Source organism: Oncorhynchus keta, chromosome 1 (assembly GCF_023373465.1).
Source record: "Oncorhynchus keta strain PuntledgeMale-10-30-2019 chromosome 1, Oket_V2, whole genome shotgun sequence".
Taxonomy (NCBI): domain Eukaryota; kingdom Metazoa; phylum Chordata; class Actinopteri; order Salmoniformes; family Salmonidae; genus Oncorhynchus; species Oncorhynchus keta.
The window spans coordinates 58109911-58129199 of NC_068421.1; the positions used below are offsets into that span (position 1 = coordinate 58109911).

Here is a 19289-nt window from a genome sequence, read left to right on the forward strand (position 1 = left end):
AGGATTTGAATGTGTTCATCTCAAATGAGTTCAAACTAAATAGAGAGTAGGCCTAATGTAGTAGACCTAGTACAATGTACAACCCATAAACCCACACATTTGCTTAACACACACGAATGTGACTTAACCACTCATTGCTTAACACACATGAATGTGAGTTAAGAGGCACGTGAATTACCCCATCTAATGCGATTTATATAAATCTCTGACGAACCCGAATTGCATAACTTGCCCCAAAAGCTCCTAGTTCATTATTTCCCTGTAAATATGCTGTGTCTGCCCGAGGCCAACCATAATTTCAACAATCCACAGGCCAAAACAGTGGCCAGACGGTAAGAATTGATTGATAACATTTGTATTGAGATTTTATCTATTTTGTGAAAACTTTTAAAAGTATTGCGTGGATATGTTTTTGGCAAATGGTTCAATTATTCATGTGATTTTTCTCAAGACACGGGTAGTTATTAGATCATAGCAGATAATTGGTCAAATGGCAGTTGTATTCCACTTTTGTTTTTCTTCACAGTGGTCGGTGCTAGTGATTCCCCAGGGACCCTTTGGCTGTTTCATCTGCAGTTGAAGAGATGGAGAGATTAGTTTTCTTGTTTTCTCTGACTGCCCTTGTTGTCCTTCACTGCATGAACACCACTCCAGAGTTCCAAGAGTAAGTCAATGATGTCATGTCCAATTGTCTAACTATAGAATTGGGTTCCTTTAAATGTGTTCATACAGTTATACAAATATTTGTTTTGTTAGGCTGTTAGACTTCAATTAATCAATAGCTTTAAACATTGTTTTGGTTCATTTATGAACAAATGAGATTTGAATCAAAGGTCAGTCTTGCCAAATGTGTTCTGGCACCTAAATAAAAATGTTATATTAAGTCAAATCATATTTTGCAAGTTGTAGTGTATGTGGAACTATGACAGAATATTTTGCTGTCTAGGCCAGTAGAGTCTTTAGATGATTGAGAAGTAATGCATTCGAATTTAGGCTACATATTCAAAGATCCAGTTGAGTGGTGCAAGTATGCTCAATACTCTTTGTTACCGCTTGAGGGCACTAGCAACTCATATGAATCGGCCCCACTGACATTGTTGAGTTTTACGCATAGATTTCTGACCCATAAATCCTTGACAAATCCTTAGTCATGTGGAAACAAGTAACACACTGGCATGTGTAAAACCCATGTAATGATTACATTCACATTATATGGTGATGGGTGAAAAATAATTAGTTAAAGGGGAAGTCAAAAAGGTGAAATCAGATAGAACATGTCTTTGACATCTGAAACAATGACTGTCTCTAACCTCTCTGGATGATAAAACATCTATTTTTCTATTTTCTACATTTTGTCAATCCCCAGTCTACCTGTGTTGTCAGACAATTGGGTTAAGATATGCTCTCCGCAGTGTTTAGTTAAGCAGGCTGCCACAGCAGGCCTAATTACATTAAAGTTCCAGAAGGATAGGGGTGACTGTCTGCACTACTCCTCCCGAGCAATTCTTCCATTCCTCAGCGGACATTTCTCATTTCAAGCAGACTGCCATACTCCTCCGTAGCGGATATCCCTAGAACTCGTTCAATGTGGACTTTGGCAATCAATAGGCCTACATGCCGCGAGAGGAGTTTGATAAATTGCTGCTGACATGTGTTCTTCCACTTTGCAAACAAACAGTATTGTGTGCATAAATCTTCCAGCGCTGGTGCATTCAGATGCAGCCAGGAAGCTTCCCTTTGGCTTCACAGCATTTGTTTGGCTTCTGTGTACACATTGTACATTTGAGATGGAAGTCATTTTGTTTACATGGAGATGCCCCGTAGCACATTAATCTTTTCTGAACACAGTACCTGTTAACTCTGACTGCCAATCATGGTGATGAGTGGTGATCTCACATGCCCCATCGTTTTGGCCTCCTACAGCTAAAGACCATGATTGATTGAGTCATTGTGGTGATGACCTCTGTTGTTGCTGGGAAACCATTGGAGATCTACATGAAACATGCTTCTTGTACTAGTGATCTGCCATCCCATGGCGTTATGGATCAGCAAGTCAAAGTAGCTCTGTTGAAACAAGACCCAGAGGCTGAAGCATCAAAGCAGGCTTTAGCAGTTGACCTCACAGCTTGGGTCAACACAACAGTAGAAATAGACCTGGTGATGTGGGCTACTAATGGATGGAGATCAAACCAGCAAGCCAGCCGTTTGTCCTCACTGAATGCTGCAAACTTTGACACTATCAGTCCAATGCGGCCCCATGTAGCCGTTGACATTAGCACATATTCTCTAATTCTCACAGGCAGCGATCCTCCTGCTGTTCTCCTATCTCCAAGGCTTTAGCGTGATTAGAACCCAAACAGAGCGTGCAGCAATTCCCCCAGTCTCCAGGCCCCCGCAGGAGCAGCAGCAGTCCCGTCTGCCTAGCCCACCTTCCCTCCGTGAGCCCCATATGTCTGTCTGTCTGTATCCTCTATCTATCATGTGGTCTCCCATCTCTGCATCATTTCTCCTGGTGCTCTGGGTGTTGGCATAATTATCGCTCCCTCTGTCTGCCCATTCATCACTGCTCACTAATTTAGCACTGCAGAGCAGACTCACCAACTAATTAGAGAAGAGAATGAGGCAGAACAGCGGAGGGAGATTGCTCTTTAAAAAGTATAGTGCAGGTAAGTTAAGACTTTGCACTATGAATTTGAAAAATATCATGATTTGTCCGCTAGCTAACAGTGTGTTGTTATCTCTTACCTGCAGGCCTGTTGTGATACTGCAGATTGGTATTGCAGTGTTGGTGGTGGTGTGGTTCTTCTACTTCCTTATCACCCGACGCAACCCGCCCAAAGACACCCTTTTCTATGGTATGGTATTAATCATTCTTTCAAGATGATGGCAGATCAAAGAGAAATTAGCTGTTTTATTTGGGTGAAAACTAGTTTAACATTGATGATTTTATTTCCTTAACAAAGCACCAATACTTTTAAACAGATCCCCTCTGTGTTACATAGTTAAGAAAGAGCATGAATGACCACTACATACATAAGGCCAACCCCAGTGAACAGACTTCCAGAACCTTCTTATCGTCATGAATTGTTTTCATTGTTTCATTCATTTATACACAAAGCTGCTTATACTGATCAGGATCAGTGTAAAGCTGAAACCCAGACTGACAGACTTGTTAGGCTTGTTCTTACAACACCACAGTAGTAGGAGAGCTGGAGAGACCTGGAACATGAGCCTAAGGGCATGTGAAGTCACATGCCGTGCACACACACAGTATATAACTTACTACTTACCGAACTGACTGATCGTGGATGACTGTCCCATGTGGGATGCAGGGCAGTAATGTTGAAGCATCATTACCAAATAAGAAGACAAAAAAACAACACACACACACACACACACACACACACACACACACACACACACACACACACACACACACACACACACACACACACACACACACACACACACACACACACACACACACACGGTAGCCTTTGGACTAGTAACCGGAAGGTTTCAAGTTCAAACCCCCGAGCTGACAAGGTACAAATCTGTCATTCTGCCCCTGAACAGGCAGTTAACATTAGGGTTAACATTAGGCCTTCATTGAAAATAAGATTTTTTTCTTAACTGACTTGCCTAGTTAAATAAAGGTAAAATAAAATACATACATACATAGCAGAAAACACCAGTGACTCGGTCTCTATAAAAAAGTGGTCAGTTGAAGCAGATGCTAAACTACAGGACTGTTTTGCTAGCACAGACTGGAATATGTTCTGGGATTCTTCCGATGACATTGAGGAATAAACCACATCAGTCACTGGCTTTATCAATAAGTGCATCGAGGACATTGTCCCCTTAGTGACTGTACGTACATACCCCAACCAGAAGCCATGGATTACAGCCAACATTCGCACTGAGCTTAAGAGTAGAGCTGCCGCTTTCAAGGTGCGGGACTCTAACCCAGAAGCTTATAAGAAATCCTGCTATGCCCTCCGACAAACCATCAAACAGGCAAATCATCAATACAGGACTAAGATCAAATCGTACTACACCGGCACAGACGCTCGTCGGATGTGGCAGGGCTTGTAAGCTATTCCAGACTACAAAGGGAAGCACAGCCGAGAGCTGCCCAGTGACACAAGCCTACCAGACGAGCTAAATTACTTCTATGCTCGCTTCGAGGCAAGTCACACTGAAACATGCATGAGAGCACCAACTGTTCCGGATGACTGTGTGATTATGCTCTCTGCAGCCGATGTAAGTAAGACCTTTAAACAGGTCAACATTCACAAGGCCGGATTACCAGGACGTGCACTCTGAGCATGCGCTGACCAACTGGCAAGGGCCTTCACTGACATTTTCCACCTCTCCCTGTCGGAGTCTGTAATACCAACATGTTTCAAGTAGACCACCATAGTCTCTGTACCCAATAACACTAAGGTAACCTGCCTAAATAACTACCGACCTGTAGCACTCATGTCTGTAGCCACGAAAGGCTGGTCATGGCTCACATTAACACCATTATACAAGAAACCCTAGACCAGTGGTCAACAACCTTTTCTGAGTCAAGATCACTTTCTGAGTCAAAATGTATGCCGAGATCTACCACTCTGATTTTCTTTTATTAACATGACTTAAAAATGTCATGCAACATTAACCAATTAAAAACAGTACTGTAGCAATGAAGTTTGTGTAGTAAACTATAGGCCCAATACATTATCACCGCACACTGGCTTTGCGTGAATTTACCTGCATTGTTGTTCAGACCATTTTGAGGTATATTATATTTCTGTTTATTATGGTTCCCCATTAACTTCCTGGGGTCTGGCAAAATTAAGGCCGTTTATACCATTTTAAAACATTACAATACATTCACAGATTTCACAACACACTGTATGATCACAGTTGAGTGAGAATACATTTAAAACATTAGCTATTTATTTTACTTGGCTGATGGTGCCTGCATCTGACGGTCAGTCTCAGCGGAGGGAGAGAGGCAGACTGAGGGTCCGTCTTTCAACATTCCTCCACCGACACTCACCAAAAAGGGACACCATTTTCCAGCTGATGGCGAAACTCGAGTCGCACCGCATTTATGTCTGCCTCATGCACAAATTCATGTTACTCCTATGAACAGAGAATGTGAAATATTCCTTGATATTAAAAATGACCCGAGCCGCTAACAATAACAACAACGCAAGCCTATAGATACATTTTCCATTCATTCATTACTGCTGCGCTGCTTGTTGTAGCGCTGAGTGGAAATAGGAAGAACGCGCATTTTATGGCTTATAAAAGTGTTGACAGTGCTGAGTAAGAACTTAAACATGAACTCACTCACAAAAACAGCAGCTCTTTGCTATATTTGTTGACAGTCTCTCTCTACTCATGGATTTAAACGTTTTGAAATCTCAATATACATTTTGCTGCAGCTTTCTTTCATGCCTGCTACATTACTGCAGACTCCGTAATCTGAGCAATCTGATTGGCCAGCAGTAGCATAGTGCACTTGATTTCCTCTCCAGGCCCACCGGGAAGGCAGAGTTTGTACCTTCAGACACATGAAATGGCAACAGATTGCCTGGGCAGCTGAATTGGCTGCACCGACCACCAACAGCACCAGACTAATTAAAAAAATAGAAACACAAGGTATTATCGTTGTGTTTTTTTACAGAAATGTTTGGTGATCAACTAGAAATGCCTTGGAGATCGACAAGTCGATTGCGACCGATCGGTGGGTGACCACTGCCCTAGACCCACTCCAATTTGCATTCTGCACCAACAGATCCACAGATGATGCAGTCTCTATTGCACACCTCACTGCCCTTTCCCACCTGGACAAAAGGAACACCTATGTGAGAATGTTATTAATTGACAACAGCGCAGCGTTCAACACCATAGAGCCCTCAAAGCTCATCACAAAGCTAAGGACCCTGGGACTATACAGTTCCCTCTGCAACTGGATCCTAGACTTCCTGACGGGCCGCTCCCAGGTGGTAAGGGTAGGTAACAACACATCCGCCACGCTGATCCTCAACACAGGGGGCCCCTCAGGGGTGCATGCTCAGTCCCCTCCTGAACTCCCTGTTCACTCATGACTGCACGGCCAGGCACGACTCCAACACCCTCTTTAAGTTTGCTGATGACACAACAGTGGTAGGGAGGAGGTCAGAGACCTGACCATGTGGTGCAAGGACAACAACCTCTCCCTCAACGTGATCAAGACAAAGGAGATGATTGTGGACTACAGGAAAAAGAGGACCGAGCACGCCCCCATTCTCATTGACAGGGCTGTAGTGGAGCAGGTTGAGAGCTTCAAGTTCCTTGGCATCCATATCAACAACAACCTAACATGGCCCAAGCACACAAAGACAGTCGTAAAGAGGGCACGACAAAACCTATTCCCCCTCAGGAGACTGAGGGGCATGGGTCCTGAGATCCTCAAAATATTTGTACAGCTGCACCATTGAGAGCATCCTGACGGGTTGCATCACTGCCTGGTATGGAAACTGCTCGGCCTCTGACCGCAAGGCACTACAGAGGGTAGTGCGTACGGTCCAGTACATCACTGGGCCAAGCTTCCTGCCATCCAGGACCTCTATACCAGGCGGTGTCAGAGGAAGGCCCTAAAAATCATCAAAGATTCCAGCCACTCTAGTCATAGACTGTTTTCTTTGCTACTGCACGGCAAGAGGTACCGGAGCGCCATGTCTAGGTCCAAAAGGCTTATAAACAGCTTCTACTATTTGTACTGCTGCAACTCTCTGTTATTATCTATGCATAGCCACTTTGACAACCCTACCTGCATGTACACAATTGTCTCAATACCTCGACACCGGTGCCCCCGCACATTGACTCTGTACTGGTACCCCCTGTATAAAGCCCCGCTATTGTTATTTACTCCTGCTCTTTAATTGTTTGTTTTTCTTATCTCTTACTTTTTTAACTTCTTAATTTTTGGGGTATTTTCTTAACTGCATCATTGGTTAAGGGCTTGCAAGTAAGCATTTCACTGTAAGGTTGTATTCGGCGCATGTGACAAATCAAATTTGATTTGACTTGCGATTGATACATTGGCTTCCAGGCTGGCATTATAAGGGATGTCATGTCAGTCACCTATATACTGCAATAGGTTTATTCCTAACCACCTGTTACCAGAGGGCACCCTGCTGGCCATGTTTGATGTGGAGAGCTTGTACACTAACATCCCACACACTGGAGGCATGCAGGCGCTACAACACTTCCTTCAGCAGAGAGACTCTACCCTTGCTCCATCCAATGATTGCATCTTACAACTTACTGAACTGGTATTATCCAATAACTACTTTGTCTTTGAGTCAGACTTTTTCCTTCAAATTCGGGGGGTGTAGCCACAGACTCCCCCTTTCCCCCCAACTATGCAAACCTGTATGTGGGACAATTTGAGGAAGCACTCCTTTACAAAACAGAGACACACCCCTTACTTTCTAAAATCCTCCTATGGAAGACATACATGATGTCTTTGTGCTCTGGGAAGGAAGTCATTTGGAACTAAATTAATTCCAAACTCTGATAAACGAGAGCTCTGAATACCTCAAATTCACCATGCAGACTGATGAGAGAAGAATAAACTACCTGGACTTATGGATCATCAAAGAGAATGAAGCATTACATACAGACTTATACACAAAGCCGCCCACAGATCGCAATACCTTGCTATCCCACAAGAATGGTCTGCCATATAGCCAGCTAAGCAGGGTTAAACGAATCTGTGGCCACCAGACAGATTTTGACAGCAATGCTAAAAGAATGACAGATCAATTCACAACGAGAGGCTACAAGGACAAATCTCGTGATGCTGCAATGATGAAAATATCTCAAAAAACCAAGAGAGGAATTACTAAAAACTCAACCAAAGAAGAAAAACAACGCAACCCTCTTTTGTACTAAGTACACCAAGGGTTCGGAGAGAAAATTTAAGCAATCCTGAAAAAGCACTGGCATATTCTGCAGTCAGACAAAAAAATTGCACACCTCTTCAAGGAAACCCCACTGGTGGTCTATAAGTGTGGTCGCAATATTGGAGATAGCTTGGTGAGATCTGACCTGCCCCCTGAGCCCACTCAGACACTCTAGACACCCATTCCAAATGAGAACTACAAATGTGGCTCATGTGCACAGTGCAATAGCACTATAAAAACATCCTTCTTCAGACACCCACATACAGATCGAAAAATCCCTGTTAGGGGTATCATCTCATGTAAGACCAAGGGAGTAATCTATCTCACCACCTGTTCATGTGGAAAAGCCTACGTCGGACAAACAAAAGACAATTAAAACAAAGCATAGCTGAACACCGCAGCTCAATCAGGTGTAAGAACATTGACTATCCAGTAGCAGCTCACTTTGTTGAAGCTAACCATCCAATCTCCTCCCTCAAATACACAGGCATTGAGCATGTTGCTCTACCAAGGAGAGGAGGTAACATTGAGATCCTACTTCTACAAAGGGAGGCTTACTCAATATCCTTCTAAGAACGTTGAGTGGTCTGAATATTGACTTTGATCTCAGGCCCTTCTTATGAACAATTCTTTGTTTTATGAACAAGTCTTAAAAATGGCTATATTCTTTCTACAGCTTATTAGTGTACACCTAATATGTTCCCCCTGTTGATGATGCTTACTATGCATTATGGTAGAACCAAAAGATTACATGTAACAAATATGAAATTAAATACAAAACAATTAAATATGTGAAATTCAATTAAACAATAATATATGTTGATGCTAATATTATGTACAATATTCAATTATGTTTCCATATGATAACAATAGCCTAGTATATTCAATATGCCATACACTATTGTTTTTTTTTTTTTTTTTTTTTTTTTTTACATTTAAACAAATTCATTCTAATTAACTTAATCATCATGACACACACCTCACTATTGTCATTCGTTGCACTAATTGCACTGTTTGTCTACGTAATCTGGTTCAAGTATTCATGACATTACCCTGCAGAAGGCACAGTGATACCGAAACATTGGTAAATACCCAATAAATGACTGGGAGACAATATATATGGAGTCTGCGACTCTCTTTATTTTTTATAGTTAATAGTGCCCTATATCCTGCCATAGGCTTACACACAGGTGGTTAGGAATGAGCCAGATGCCCTGTGGCCATGCCATGACGTTGCGCCTCATCAGGTGATTCTGAGGAAGCAGAAACAGCCCAGAGCTGAGAATGGTTTCCTGCTGTGATAGAGAAGGATAATCCTCCTATCTTACCTGTTAGACGGCTTAGATAAACCAGACCCTTCAGAGGATTAGAAGGCCACCGGTACCTGGAGAGAGACAGAGTGTGTGTCTCTATCGGTGTGTTTATCAGGAGACAGCAGCAGCAACGTCAGGGAGATAGTGAGGGATGCAGGACGGCTGTCTGAGCCGTTACACACAGGTGCCGTTACAAGGACATTGTATGATGTACGGGACAGCCAAGCCTTGTATTAAAGCTAATACATGGATTGGGCACCCTATTCCATTTCAAGGAAGCATGAGTTCACAGAACTCTATACACACTGGGTATCAAATATTTACCACCTTGGATTTCTTCTGATTTTTTTACATTTTCGATTTTTTAATGTCAAGATTAATGAAAAATAAAACCCTAATATACTTTGATTAGATAAGTATTAATCTCCCTGAGTCAATACATGTTAGAATCACCTTTGGCAGTGATTACAGCTGTGAGTCTTTCTGGGTAAGTCTCTAAGTGCAGTATTTGTCCATTATTCCTTTCAAAAAGCAACTCCACTGTAGATTTGGCGTTGCGTTGAAGGTTATTGTCCTGCTGAAAGGTGAATTCCTCTCCCAGTGTCTGGTGTAAAGCCGACTGAAGCAGGTTTTCCTTTAGGATTTTGCCTGTGCTTAGCTCTATCCTGTTTCTTTTTGTCCTGGAAAAGCTCCCCAGTCTTACCCGATGGCAAGCATACCTTGAGGACATTATTACTGATGAATGTGTTTGTTTTTTGTGACCGTGGTTTTCATATTTTTATTTTGATGTGTGTATTTTCTGTCATTTCTGTAAATCAGGGCTTATTTGGAAAAGAGACCTTGGTGTCAGTATGACTTCCTGATTAAATAAAGGTTAAATAAAATACTCATACCATGATGCAGCCACCAACATGCTTCGTCATTTCAACGTCTATTTTTGGTTTACGTTTGGTTGTCATATAACGTGAATTCAATGTGAAATCAAAAAAAAAAAAAAAATGGTAGTACTACTGGCTGATTGGACAGTTCCTAAAGAGTGTGGATATTGAGGTGGAGAACCAATATGTCTATTGGCTTCACATTACCAACCACTTGAACTGGGCTTCTGTCCTTGCCTATCTCCAGTCCTCTTGATCCCCTGCCGCTCATTATGTAGGAAAACTCAACCCACAGCTCCCAATATAAATCTCCCCTCACCCAGCCTACAGCTATAGCAGTATCACCCTCTATAGCCCAGGAAATCAATAACTGGTTGGTTGGAGGGAAATATTTTAAACACAGAAAAATCCAGTCTTGTTCAATGCATCTTTATAGGCAGTAATAGGGTTCTGACCGTTTTATTAAGAGTTTCAAAGAGGCAGACAAAGCAGATTGGGTAATAAAGATCGGAGGAAAGAGATTTCTCTTTATCATAATGAGAATAATGAGAATTGTTCTTACAGCAGAGCTGTTTGAAATCTAGCTGCGACAGGTTTCTACTGAGCTGAATTCTGCAACGAATTGAATGAGGGCCTTTCTTACAGAGCTGAAAAAACGCTCAAAAATACAATCGGTGTATGCTAATCGCACCAAAGAGAGTTGAACAGAACAACAGCCACACATTAATCCAAGTCATTTTATGTTGTGTAATTGGGGCACTTACGTGAAATAACCCCTGTGACGTGTATTCTATAATACTGTATTGCCTCCTGCTGACAATTGTCCACTTTCACAATATCCGTCTGCCACAGTACTGAATGTTTGCATTGTCTTTACAGTGTTTGCTGAGTTTTCCTTCACTTGTGTTATTGACCTTGTGAGTGCTATGGAACATGATGGTTTTATTTCCGGGTTCATGGAATTCTACCAGAAAACGGTTAGTCTCTAGATTCTCCATCTCATGACTTAACATCATGCTAGGTCAAATGGAACACTAGTCACTTTAAAAATGCCACAATAAGAATGTTTACATATCTCCCATTACTTATCTCACATGTATATACTGTATACTACACTATCTATTCTATACTATCTATTGCATCTTAGCTGCTCTGTCACTGCTCATCCATATATTTTAGATTTATATATTCTTATCCCATTCTTTTACTAGATTGTGTTTATTAGATTTTGTTGTGGAATTGTTAGACATTACCTGTTAGATACTGCTGCACTGTCAGATCTAGAAGCACAAAGCATTTCGCTACACTCGCAATAGCATCTGCTAACCGTGTGTATGTGACCAATAAAATTTGATTGGCTAATAATATATATATTTTTTAGAATCGGTCTGTTGTTTCAACAGTTTTAGGTTAATGGTTGTATTTGTGTGTTGCAGGGAGAGCCCTATCTGGGTACTGCCTATGCCATCATGATGTGCTACTGGGATGGAATAGTGCATTTCATCATGTACCTCATGATGATACAGCGCTTATGGAACAGGTGTGTGTTCTTCGCTGTGTCAACTTGGTCTTGTAATGATGATCTACACACCACACATACACTAGGATTCTGAACCACTCCATTCATACCTGGACCAATAACTGGACCAAGGAAACAAGAATTGTATTGTATTGTACCTTATAGTCCCCTTCACCAGGAGAGCCGAGACTTCGTATCTCAGAATCGGCCCCAAGCAGGATCCTAGTGTGACCACATTTACGTCCACACGTCTTCTCATCGTCTCACTGCTGGGTCATTCATTTGAAGCTTTGTACGACACGGTGTCACTTCTTTTCAGTGATGGGAGCAACATCTAATGACCATTTTCTTTCCGTCTCTCAGCAAGTCTTACCGCACCCTGGGTCTCTTCTGGGCTGGGTCGTTGTTTGCCAACATGAGTGTCTTTGTGACAGGAATTGTTGTAGGTGAGTCTCTCCTTCCCCCACTCCTGTAACCCACAATGGCAGAGTTAATCAACGATACATCTGTACAGCCTTGTAGAATCAGTGTCATAGTGTCGGTTGCCAACGTAACACATGTGCTTCCCTTTAGAATTTACAGAACAAAGCTAAACTAGGCTCGAAGCATCTGCTCTTTGAGTTTCAAACAGCATAGGGAGGTATTAGAGGATCAAACTAAACTGTGGCTGTGTTCACATCATTTTCAAGTTCAATGATGCCTAAATGAGGATTAAAAAAAAAATATCATTGGAGTTAATTACAAGGTGTGTATTAATAGAAAAGAGGCTGAACGTTATGGTAATGTGGTCTCACCTATCTTTCATGTACACCTCATGGAAATGTGTCAACTTTAACACAGTTAAAAGTAGACTGCTCTACTACTCTCCATCAGATGTACCCAGTTCCCCCTCATAGTTCTAGGGGATGAAATACTCTCTGTTTCCCTCTCTGGCAGGTAAATTTGGATCAGATATCCGTCCCGCCTTCTGGCTCAACATGCCCTTCTTAATGCTTCCAATATGGGGTGCGATCAAGCTGTTCAACCAGCCCAAGAATGGGCCAACCCTCGGTGGATACAGGGTATGATGGAGCAGGGCACACCTGATTGTCTGGTGGAATGCGTAGGGCCAGGAGTTTTCCCTGACCGTGTGACTTGACCAGACATACTAGGACACAAAAATAGAGCCTTAGTTATGATATATTACTACAATATCCTAGCTGAAGTGTGTATTTATTACTATGTTATAGTGCATCTGAACTGTCTAAAGAAGCTTCTCCTCCCCTGGTGTTGGTGTCTCTTAGGCCCACTATGATCAGAGTTTTAATCTCATCTGGCGCCCTACAGACCTTCTCCTGGTGCTGCTGCTACTGGGGGCCATGGCCTTCACTCTCTTCAGGGGCTTGGTGAGCCAGCAGGGCCTGAATACACACTTAGAAATAAACACTCAAAAATATTGAAAATAAAATAAAAAATACCTTATTATATTAGGATTGGTCCAGCCCACCAATGCTAGCACAGCCAAAAGAGTCAATGCATATTGAGTTGATTCCCTCATGCTAGCTGTCTTTGTACAGCAGTCAAGGATTTGTTTATGATGCATAGATTATGTGCAACACCTGCTGCGCTGATTCCATATATGTGATATTGGTGGTCTCATCTGACACTTCCCTGGCAAATAGAACATTCAAGATGGTCTGATTTGTGGAAATATGCACATACTTATTTAACTTGCATAGTTTTTTACTGTGATTTTCATCCAGTACCTCCGCGATGCGTTGTACCTAAGAACTTAGCCGTGGTATATTGGCCATATACCAGACCTCCTTGTGCCTTATTGCTTAAATAAATCATGTCTGGTCCATGGGGAATGTGAAAGGGAACAAGTAGGTACTTGATGAAAATCATAGTAAAAATACATGTTTTGTATTACCCGGGGTATAAGGTCTGATATAACACGGCTGTCAGCCAATCAGCATTCAGGGCTCGAACCACCCAGTTTATAAATTACAATAACTGATCCTACAGACAAGTAGTTTATACAGTGCTCTTGTCAAGAAGATGATCATGTTGTAACCTTCCTCCTATGTGTGCATTCAGGTAGCTCTTGACTCCCCTCTAGAGGCCTGTACCATCTACCTCCGCCAGTACGAGCCCTATCTGAAGGACCCGGTGGGCTACCCCAAGGTTATGGTGGGTACTTTAAGAGACAGAGCATGCCTCTCTGCAGTGCCAGTGGCATTCCTTAACAGTCTCTTGTTTTAAATAACAACTCCATTCAGAAATAACAGCTCCATTCAGAAATCAGTTGGAGCTGCCTTGAAGCCTGCCCTATCTCTCTCCTCTCTAGTTGTGTGTCTCACAGAAGAGATCACAGAGCCATTTTTCATCATTATGCCACAATGAGAGGGGTGAGAGGCCAGGCTGGTTCATTCTCTCTCATTTGTTAGGCAAGAGAACGTGGTTGTGTCTGGTCCGGTCTCAACGGCTGGGCTTTCTCCGTCTGCTGGGGGATTTTTAATTTTTTACATTTTATTTCACCTTTATTTAACCAGGTAGGCTAGTTGAGAACAGGTTCTCATTTGCAACTGCGACCTGGCCAAGATAAAGCATAGCAGTGTGAACAGACAACACAGAGTTACACATGGAGTAAACAATTAACAAGTCAATAACACAGAGAAAAAAGGGGAGTCTATATACAATGTGTGCAAAAGGCATGAGGTGGTAGGCGAATAATTACAATATTGCAGATTAACACTGGAGTGATAAATGATCAGATGATCATGTACAGGTAGAGATATTGGTGTGCAAAAGAGCAGAAAAGTAAATAAATAAAAACTGTGGGGATGAGGTAGGTGAAAATGGGTGTGCTATTTACCAATAGATTATGTACAGCTGCAGCGATCGGTTAGCTGCTCAGCTAGCTGATGTTTGAAGTTGGTGAGGGAGATAAAAGTCTCCAACTTCAGCGATTTTTGCAATTCGTTCCAGTCACAGGCAGCAGAGTACTGGAACGAAAGGCGGCCGAATGAGGTGTTGGCTTTAGGGATGATCAATGAGATACACCTGCTGGAGCGCGTGCTACGGATGGGTGTTGCCATCGTGACCAGTGAGCTGAGATAAGGCGGAGCTTTGCCTAGCATGGCCTTGTAGATGACCTGAGCCAGTGGGTCTGGCGACGAATATGTAGCGAGGGCCAGCCGACTAGAGCATACAAGTCGCAGTGGTGGGTAGTATAAGGTGCTTTAGTGACAAAACGGATGGCACTGTGATAAACTGCATCCAGTTTGCTGAGAAGAGTGTTGGAAGCAATTTTATAGATGACATCGCCGAAGTCGAGGATCGGTAGGATAGTCAGTTTTACTAGGGTAAGCTTGGCAGCGTGAGTGAAGGAGGCTTTGTTGCGGAATAGAAAGCCGATTCTTGATTTGATTTTTGATTGGAGATGTTTGATATGGGTCTGGAAGGAGAGTTTGCAGTCTAGCCAGACACCTAGGTACTTATAGGTGTCCACATATTCAAGGTCGGAACCATCCAGTGTGGTGATGCTAGTCGGGCATGCGGTTGCAGGCAGCGATCGGTTGAAAAGCATGCATTTGGTTTTACTAGCGTTTAAGAGCAGTTGGAGGCCACGGAAGGAGTGTTGTATGGCATTGAAGATGCCATTTGGTTTTGTTAGGGTTCTTAGCCGAGTCAATAGGTTATCCAAAGACCTTGTTGTGGCTCCAGTCCAGGCACAATGGCGAAGTATCGATCAGGCAGAGAACTGCATGCTGAGAACTTGATAAGATAATCCTCCTTCCCCTGAGCCCCCCCATCAGCAACACACCGGGTGGGAGGGGTGTGTGTGTGTGTGTGTGTGTGTGTGTGTGTGTGTGTGTGTGTGTGTGTGTGTGTGTGTGTGTGTGTGTGTGTGTGTGTGTGTGTGTGTGTGTGTGTGTGTGTGTGTGTGTGTGTGTGTGTGTGCGAGTGTGTGTGTGCGCATGTGCTTACATGTTGGCGTGCTCAAGCTAGCATGTGTGTTTAAATCCCTGTGTGTGTCAAAGCATGTGTGTGTCAATACGGGTGTGTGTGTTGAGTGTGTGGAGTTGGGGTGTTGCGCTGATCTTACACTGACCTTTTTAATCATTGATGGTGATAAACCACGGCATACAGATGACCGGGGCGAGGAAAACAAAGACACTCCTCCAAGGACTGAAGGGCAACGTGTGATTGGTTCTCAGCCTCTGGGCTCAATTCATTAGGATTCATCAGCACCACAGCTCCAGAACAAAAGCCACTGTTCAAAGGACATAATTTGATGCCATTACTTTAACAGCTACCTGACTTTCATGCTCCAAATATTCTGCAAGTGCTTGTGAGTGTCGATGTAACGACCTCTGTATCTGGACAATACAATTTGGACCTGAGTGTGCGGTGTGAAAGCACTTCAAATGTGTGTGTTTGTGTACGTGCATGCGTGAGAGTGTGTTGTCTATGCAGCCAGCACGCAGCAGCGGTCTCTGTATTCTGTGCGAGTACTTGGACTGCTGTAATGTGTTAGAGCCCCAGAGAGGATGAAGATGTACTGTATTAATTGACCATTGGAGTGTCAGCGTTGTGTGTTAGGGCGGGTCGGCTGAAGTCACCACTGTGATGTAATCCTTTGATGTTGTACATCTACATTTTTTAGATGTTGCACTTCCTGTTCTACATGCTGCCTATGCTGGGTGCCTTCATCTACGGACTCGTAGTGCCTGGCTGCAACTGGATGCCCGACTGGACTGTATTTGTTGCTGGAGGCGTCGCCCAGGTAGATATGGGTGGATATATTTCTGTTATTATTTGTTAATAGCATAGACTACAGCTCCCAGAATGTAATGTGCTCTATGTACAGAGCTTCTACATACAGCTATTACTAGTCATACTTGTGATAACTTGAACAGATGAAGAGGTTGAATCACTTTGCAGTGACTGGGGCCCTGAAAGTTCAAAATGTAAACATTACACTTGGAGTTAGTGACAGTATAGCTCCCAGTACTACTTCTCATTGAAATATTTGATTATAGACAACCTTAATAAGACCTCTTCAAGGAGTCCGTGTTCACAATAATAACCAATCAGCCCCATCCTGCAGAGGCCTGCTTCCTGTAATCAAGTTCCTTCCCATATGGGACTAATGGAGGCAAACATCAAACAAGAGACAGTGATCAAAGGCTAGTCCTGTATAGACTTGTCTGCAGCCCCTAGTATCCCTCCCAACACAGGGGAAGGCCTGCCTCAGAGATTCAGCTATTCTAATCAAAATAATCCTGTAAAACGGAGCTTGGCTAGCTGCATCTTCTGCTCAGAGCAGTGCACCAGAGTCTTCTCTCTGAGGTCGGCTGTTATACTGCACATCGCTGGCTGTAGATACTAATGACTGTTGCAGAGGCTCAAAGTGAAGCAACATATTAGGTTTAAAACTATTCAGATGTCATAAGGTGAATGCACCAATTTGTAAGTCGCTCTGGATAAGAGCGTCTGCTAAATGACTTAAATGTAAAAATTCAGTCAAGGCCTTTGTGGGGGGGAAGAACAACTACCGGTAACCCTAAAAACGTGAAAATCGAATTACTGGTCAGCTGTGAATATAGTGTACAAGTTGCCCTCCTGTTTGGAATAACCCTTAACGTTACCTACTCTTTCCTCTCTCCTCCACAGTGTCAGTGGGCCCACATTGGGGCATCCCTCCACCCACGTACAGTGGCCCCATTCCGGATCCCAGATGAGGCTTTCCTGGCTGTCCTGGCAGCCAACCTGCTGTACGCTGTGATCCCCTCACTCATCGCCATGCGCTGCACCAGTAACACCAACTTCTTCTTGACCGTCACTAAACTTCCTGGGATGGAGGGGATGCCCTGGGTTCCTGATGCTGACACCCTAGTTGAGAAGAAACACAATTAAAGTTTACATACTAATAAAGTTACCAATAAAGATATGCAAATAGGTGTACAGAATTGACTTCTAATCTATGAATTTGTTTCTGTATTAGTTTCTGTAACAAGTCCCATAGGGATGCAGAGGAGCAAGTAAGTGTATCACACAAGACATATGTTCTCTTAGACCGGGACCCTCCATTGAACTACACTGCAGAGTCAGAGTGAGACACGGACTCCACTTTCCCCACAGCCTTTAGTTCAGGGCTCTCCAACACTCTTCCTGGAGAGCTTGGACCCTAATCAAGCACATCAATTAGCTGGTTGATAAGACAAATCAGGTTATTTTACAACTGGGGCTGGAGCAAAAACCTACAGGAGGGTATTTGTCCATGAACAGGGTTGGTGAGCCCTGCTTTAGTTTATACAAACACGGAGGTGTTGACAACCAAATCATTTTTTCCACTTTTCATTAGAAACGAATGCGGCAGCCAGGTACTGGTATTGAGAAATCCCTCCAAAATAACTCACTCCAGTCAAGACATCTTTAGATGCATTTAATTTCAGTCGGACAAGATCAAATTCAAGCACCAGGGAGTGAGAAAGAAGGGGAGGGCTTTCCCAAACATGAATGTAATTATATTTACATACTGTATGCATTCATAGTGGATGATAACATGAAACCATATAGAAAAAGCCATGTTCTCTCAAAACACAAACTCCTTTTTTGAGAGCATAATAAAAAAGAATGGATACCTTCTCTGTTACATTAGATGGATGTTCCCTTGCTACAGAGAGGGTGTGCAGCATTAATATTCAACACAGTGATAATGTGTTATAAGAAAAGGTCTGGAAACACACTCTTCACCACTGTCTCTTCAGTAACTAAGTGGCCTCTTATCTGAGTGACGCACACACACATACACCCACACACACAGGATAATCTAATGAATTCTCACTCAGCAGCTTTTACATGCTGATGTATGGCAATGAAAAACAAACGGCCTGCTTGCACTCTGTGTGACAGACCTAAATCAAATCCGGCCCCTATCACAACAGCTCCATCTATTCAGAGGAGCTACTGGGAATATGTGCAGATGTCTGCTCAGCTGTGCAGCCTGAGACCCCAGGAGACTTGCGGTCTGCCTTTACCTTGATGGTAGAGAGAGAGAGAGACTGAACACTGCAACATAGCAATTCACACTTTGCTGGGTCTGTATCAATATTAGTAGGTGTGAAGAGGACAGAGGCCATGCTGGTCAGATTATTTAAACAGGACTCTATATTGTCTCCAACAGACACCTGCCAGAAATAAAATGTTACATGACAATCAAAAGCCATTCCTATAATGTAATTTGGGATGATCCTGACTCCAGAAATGTCGTTCTCATTCGAAAAAATGATTTATAGTTAAAAGGAGCACCATCGTAACAGTATAACTTATGTCCTCCTTTCCAAAATGCTCTCTTAAAACATATAGGCCAATAAAAAAAATATTGGAGAATGCGGGCATCGATCCCGCTACCTCTCGCATGCTAAGCGAGCGCTCTACCATTTGAGCTAATTCCCCAGTGCGCTTAGATAGCTCCAGTTAAATATATATAGCATTCAGTGTTCGGTCGCCTACGCGTACTGCTGTAAATTATAGGCTATAATAAACTACGTGCACACAAATCCACACTCTGAAATGAGTGTGTCTTGTGTTTAGTGTACGGTTGAATATGCTATTAATATTAGACTACATTTAGCCTAGCTAC

General features: G+C 42.9%; 1 protein-coding gene and 1 non-coding gene across 3 annotated transcripts; one reads left to right on the forward strand and one right to left on the reverse strand.

Moving 5' to 3' along the window:
* Positions 1–17627, forward strand: LOC118395640 (transmembrane 6 superfamily member 1). Of its 2 annotated transcripts, XM_035789522.2 has the most exons (11): positions 1–332; positions 527–664; positions 2752–2855; positions 11017–11114; positions 11574–11677; positions 12020–12102; positions 12593–12717; positions 12940–13041; positions 13736–13828; positions 16308–16427; positions 17318–17626. In XM_035789522.2, exons 2-11 carry the CDS (start codon positions 585–587, stop codon positions 17558–17560), a joined length of 1152 nt encoding a protein of 383 aa, XP_035645415.1. In that variant the 5' UTR covers positions 1–332; positions 527–584; the 3' UTR covers positions 17561–17626. The 2 variants fall into 2 exon arrangements, with proteins under 2 accessions (XP_035645415.1, XP_052333956.1); XM_052477996.1 differs by lacking the exon at positions 1–332 and having other exon boundaries at positions 570–664; positions 17318–17627.
* Positions 17628–19029: 1402 nt separating this feature from the next.
* trnaa-agc (transfer RNA alanine (anticodon AGC)) lies at positions 19030–19102 on the reverse strand. Its single transcript has one exon. It is a non-coding gene; the product is annotated as a tRNA-Ala (tRNA).
* Between the last annotated feature and the right edge of the window lie 187 nt (positions 19103–19289).

Bases quoted from the DNA above. Each gene is read 5' to 3' on its own strand.
- LOC118395640 (XM_035789522.2), top strand. From the start codon at position 585: ATGGAGAGATTAGTTTTCTTGTTTTCTCTGACTGCCCTTGTTGTCCTT. The intron at 665-2,751 runs GTAAGTCAATGA...TCTTACCTGCAG, and splicing joins ACCACTCCAGAGTTCCAAGA to GCCTGTTGTGATACTGCAGA. The intron at 12,718-12,939 runs GTATGATGGAGC...GGTGTCTCTTAG, and splicing joins CAACCCTCGGTGGATACAGG to GCCCACTATGATCAGAGTTT.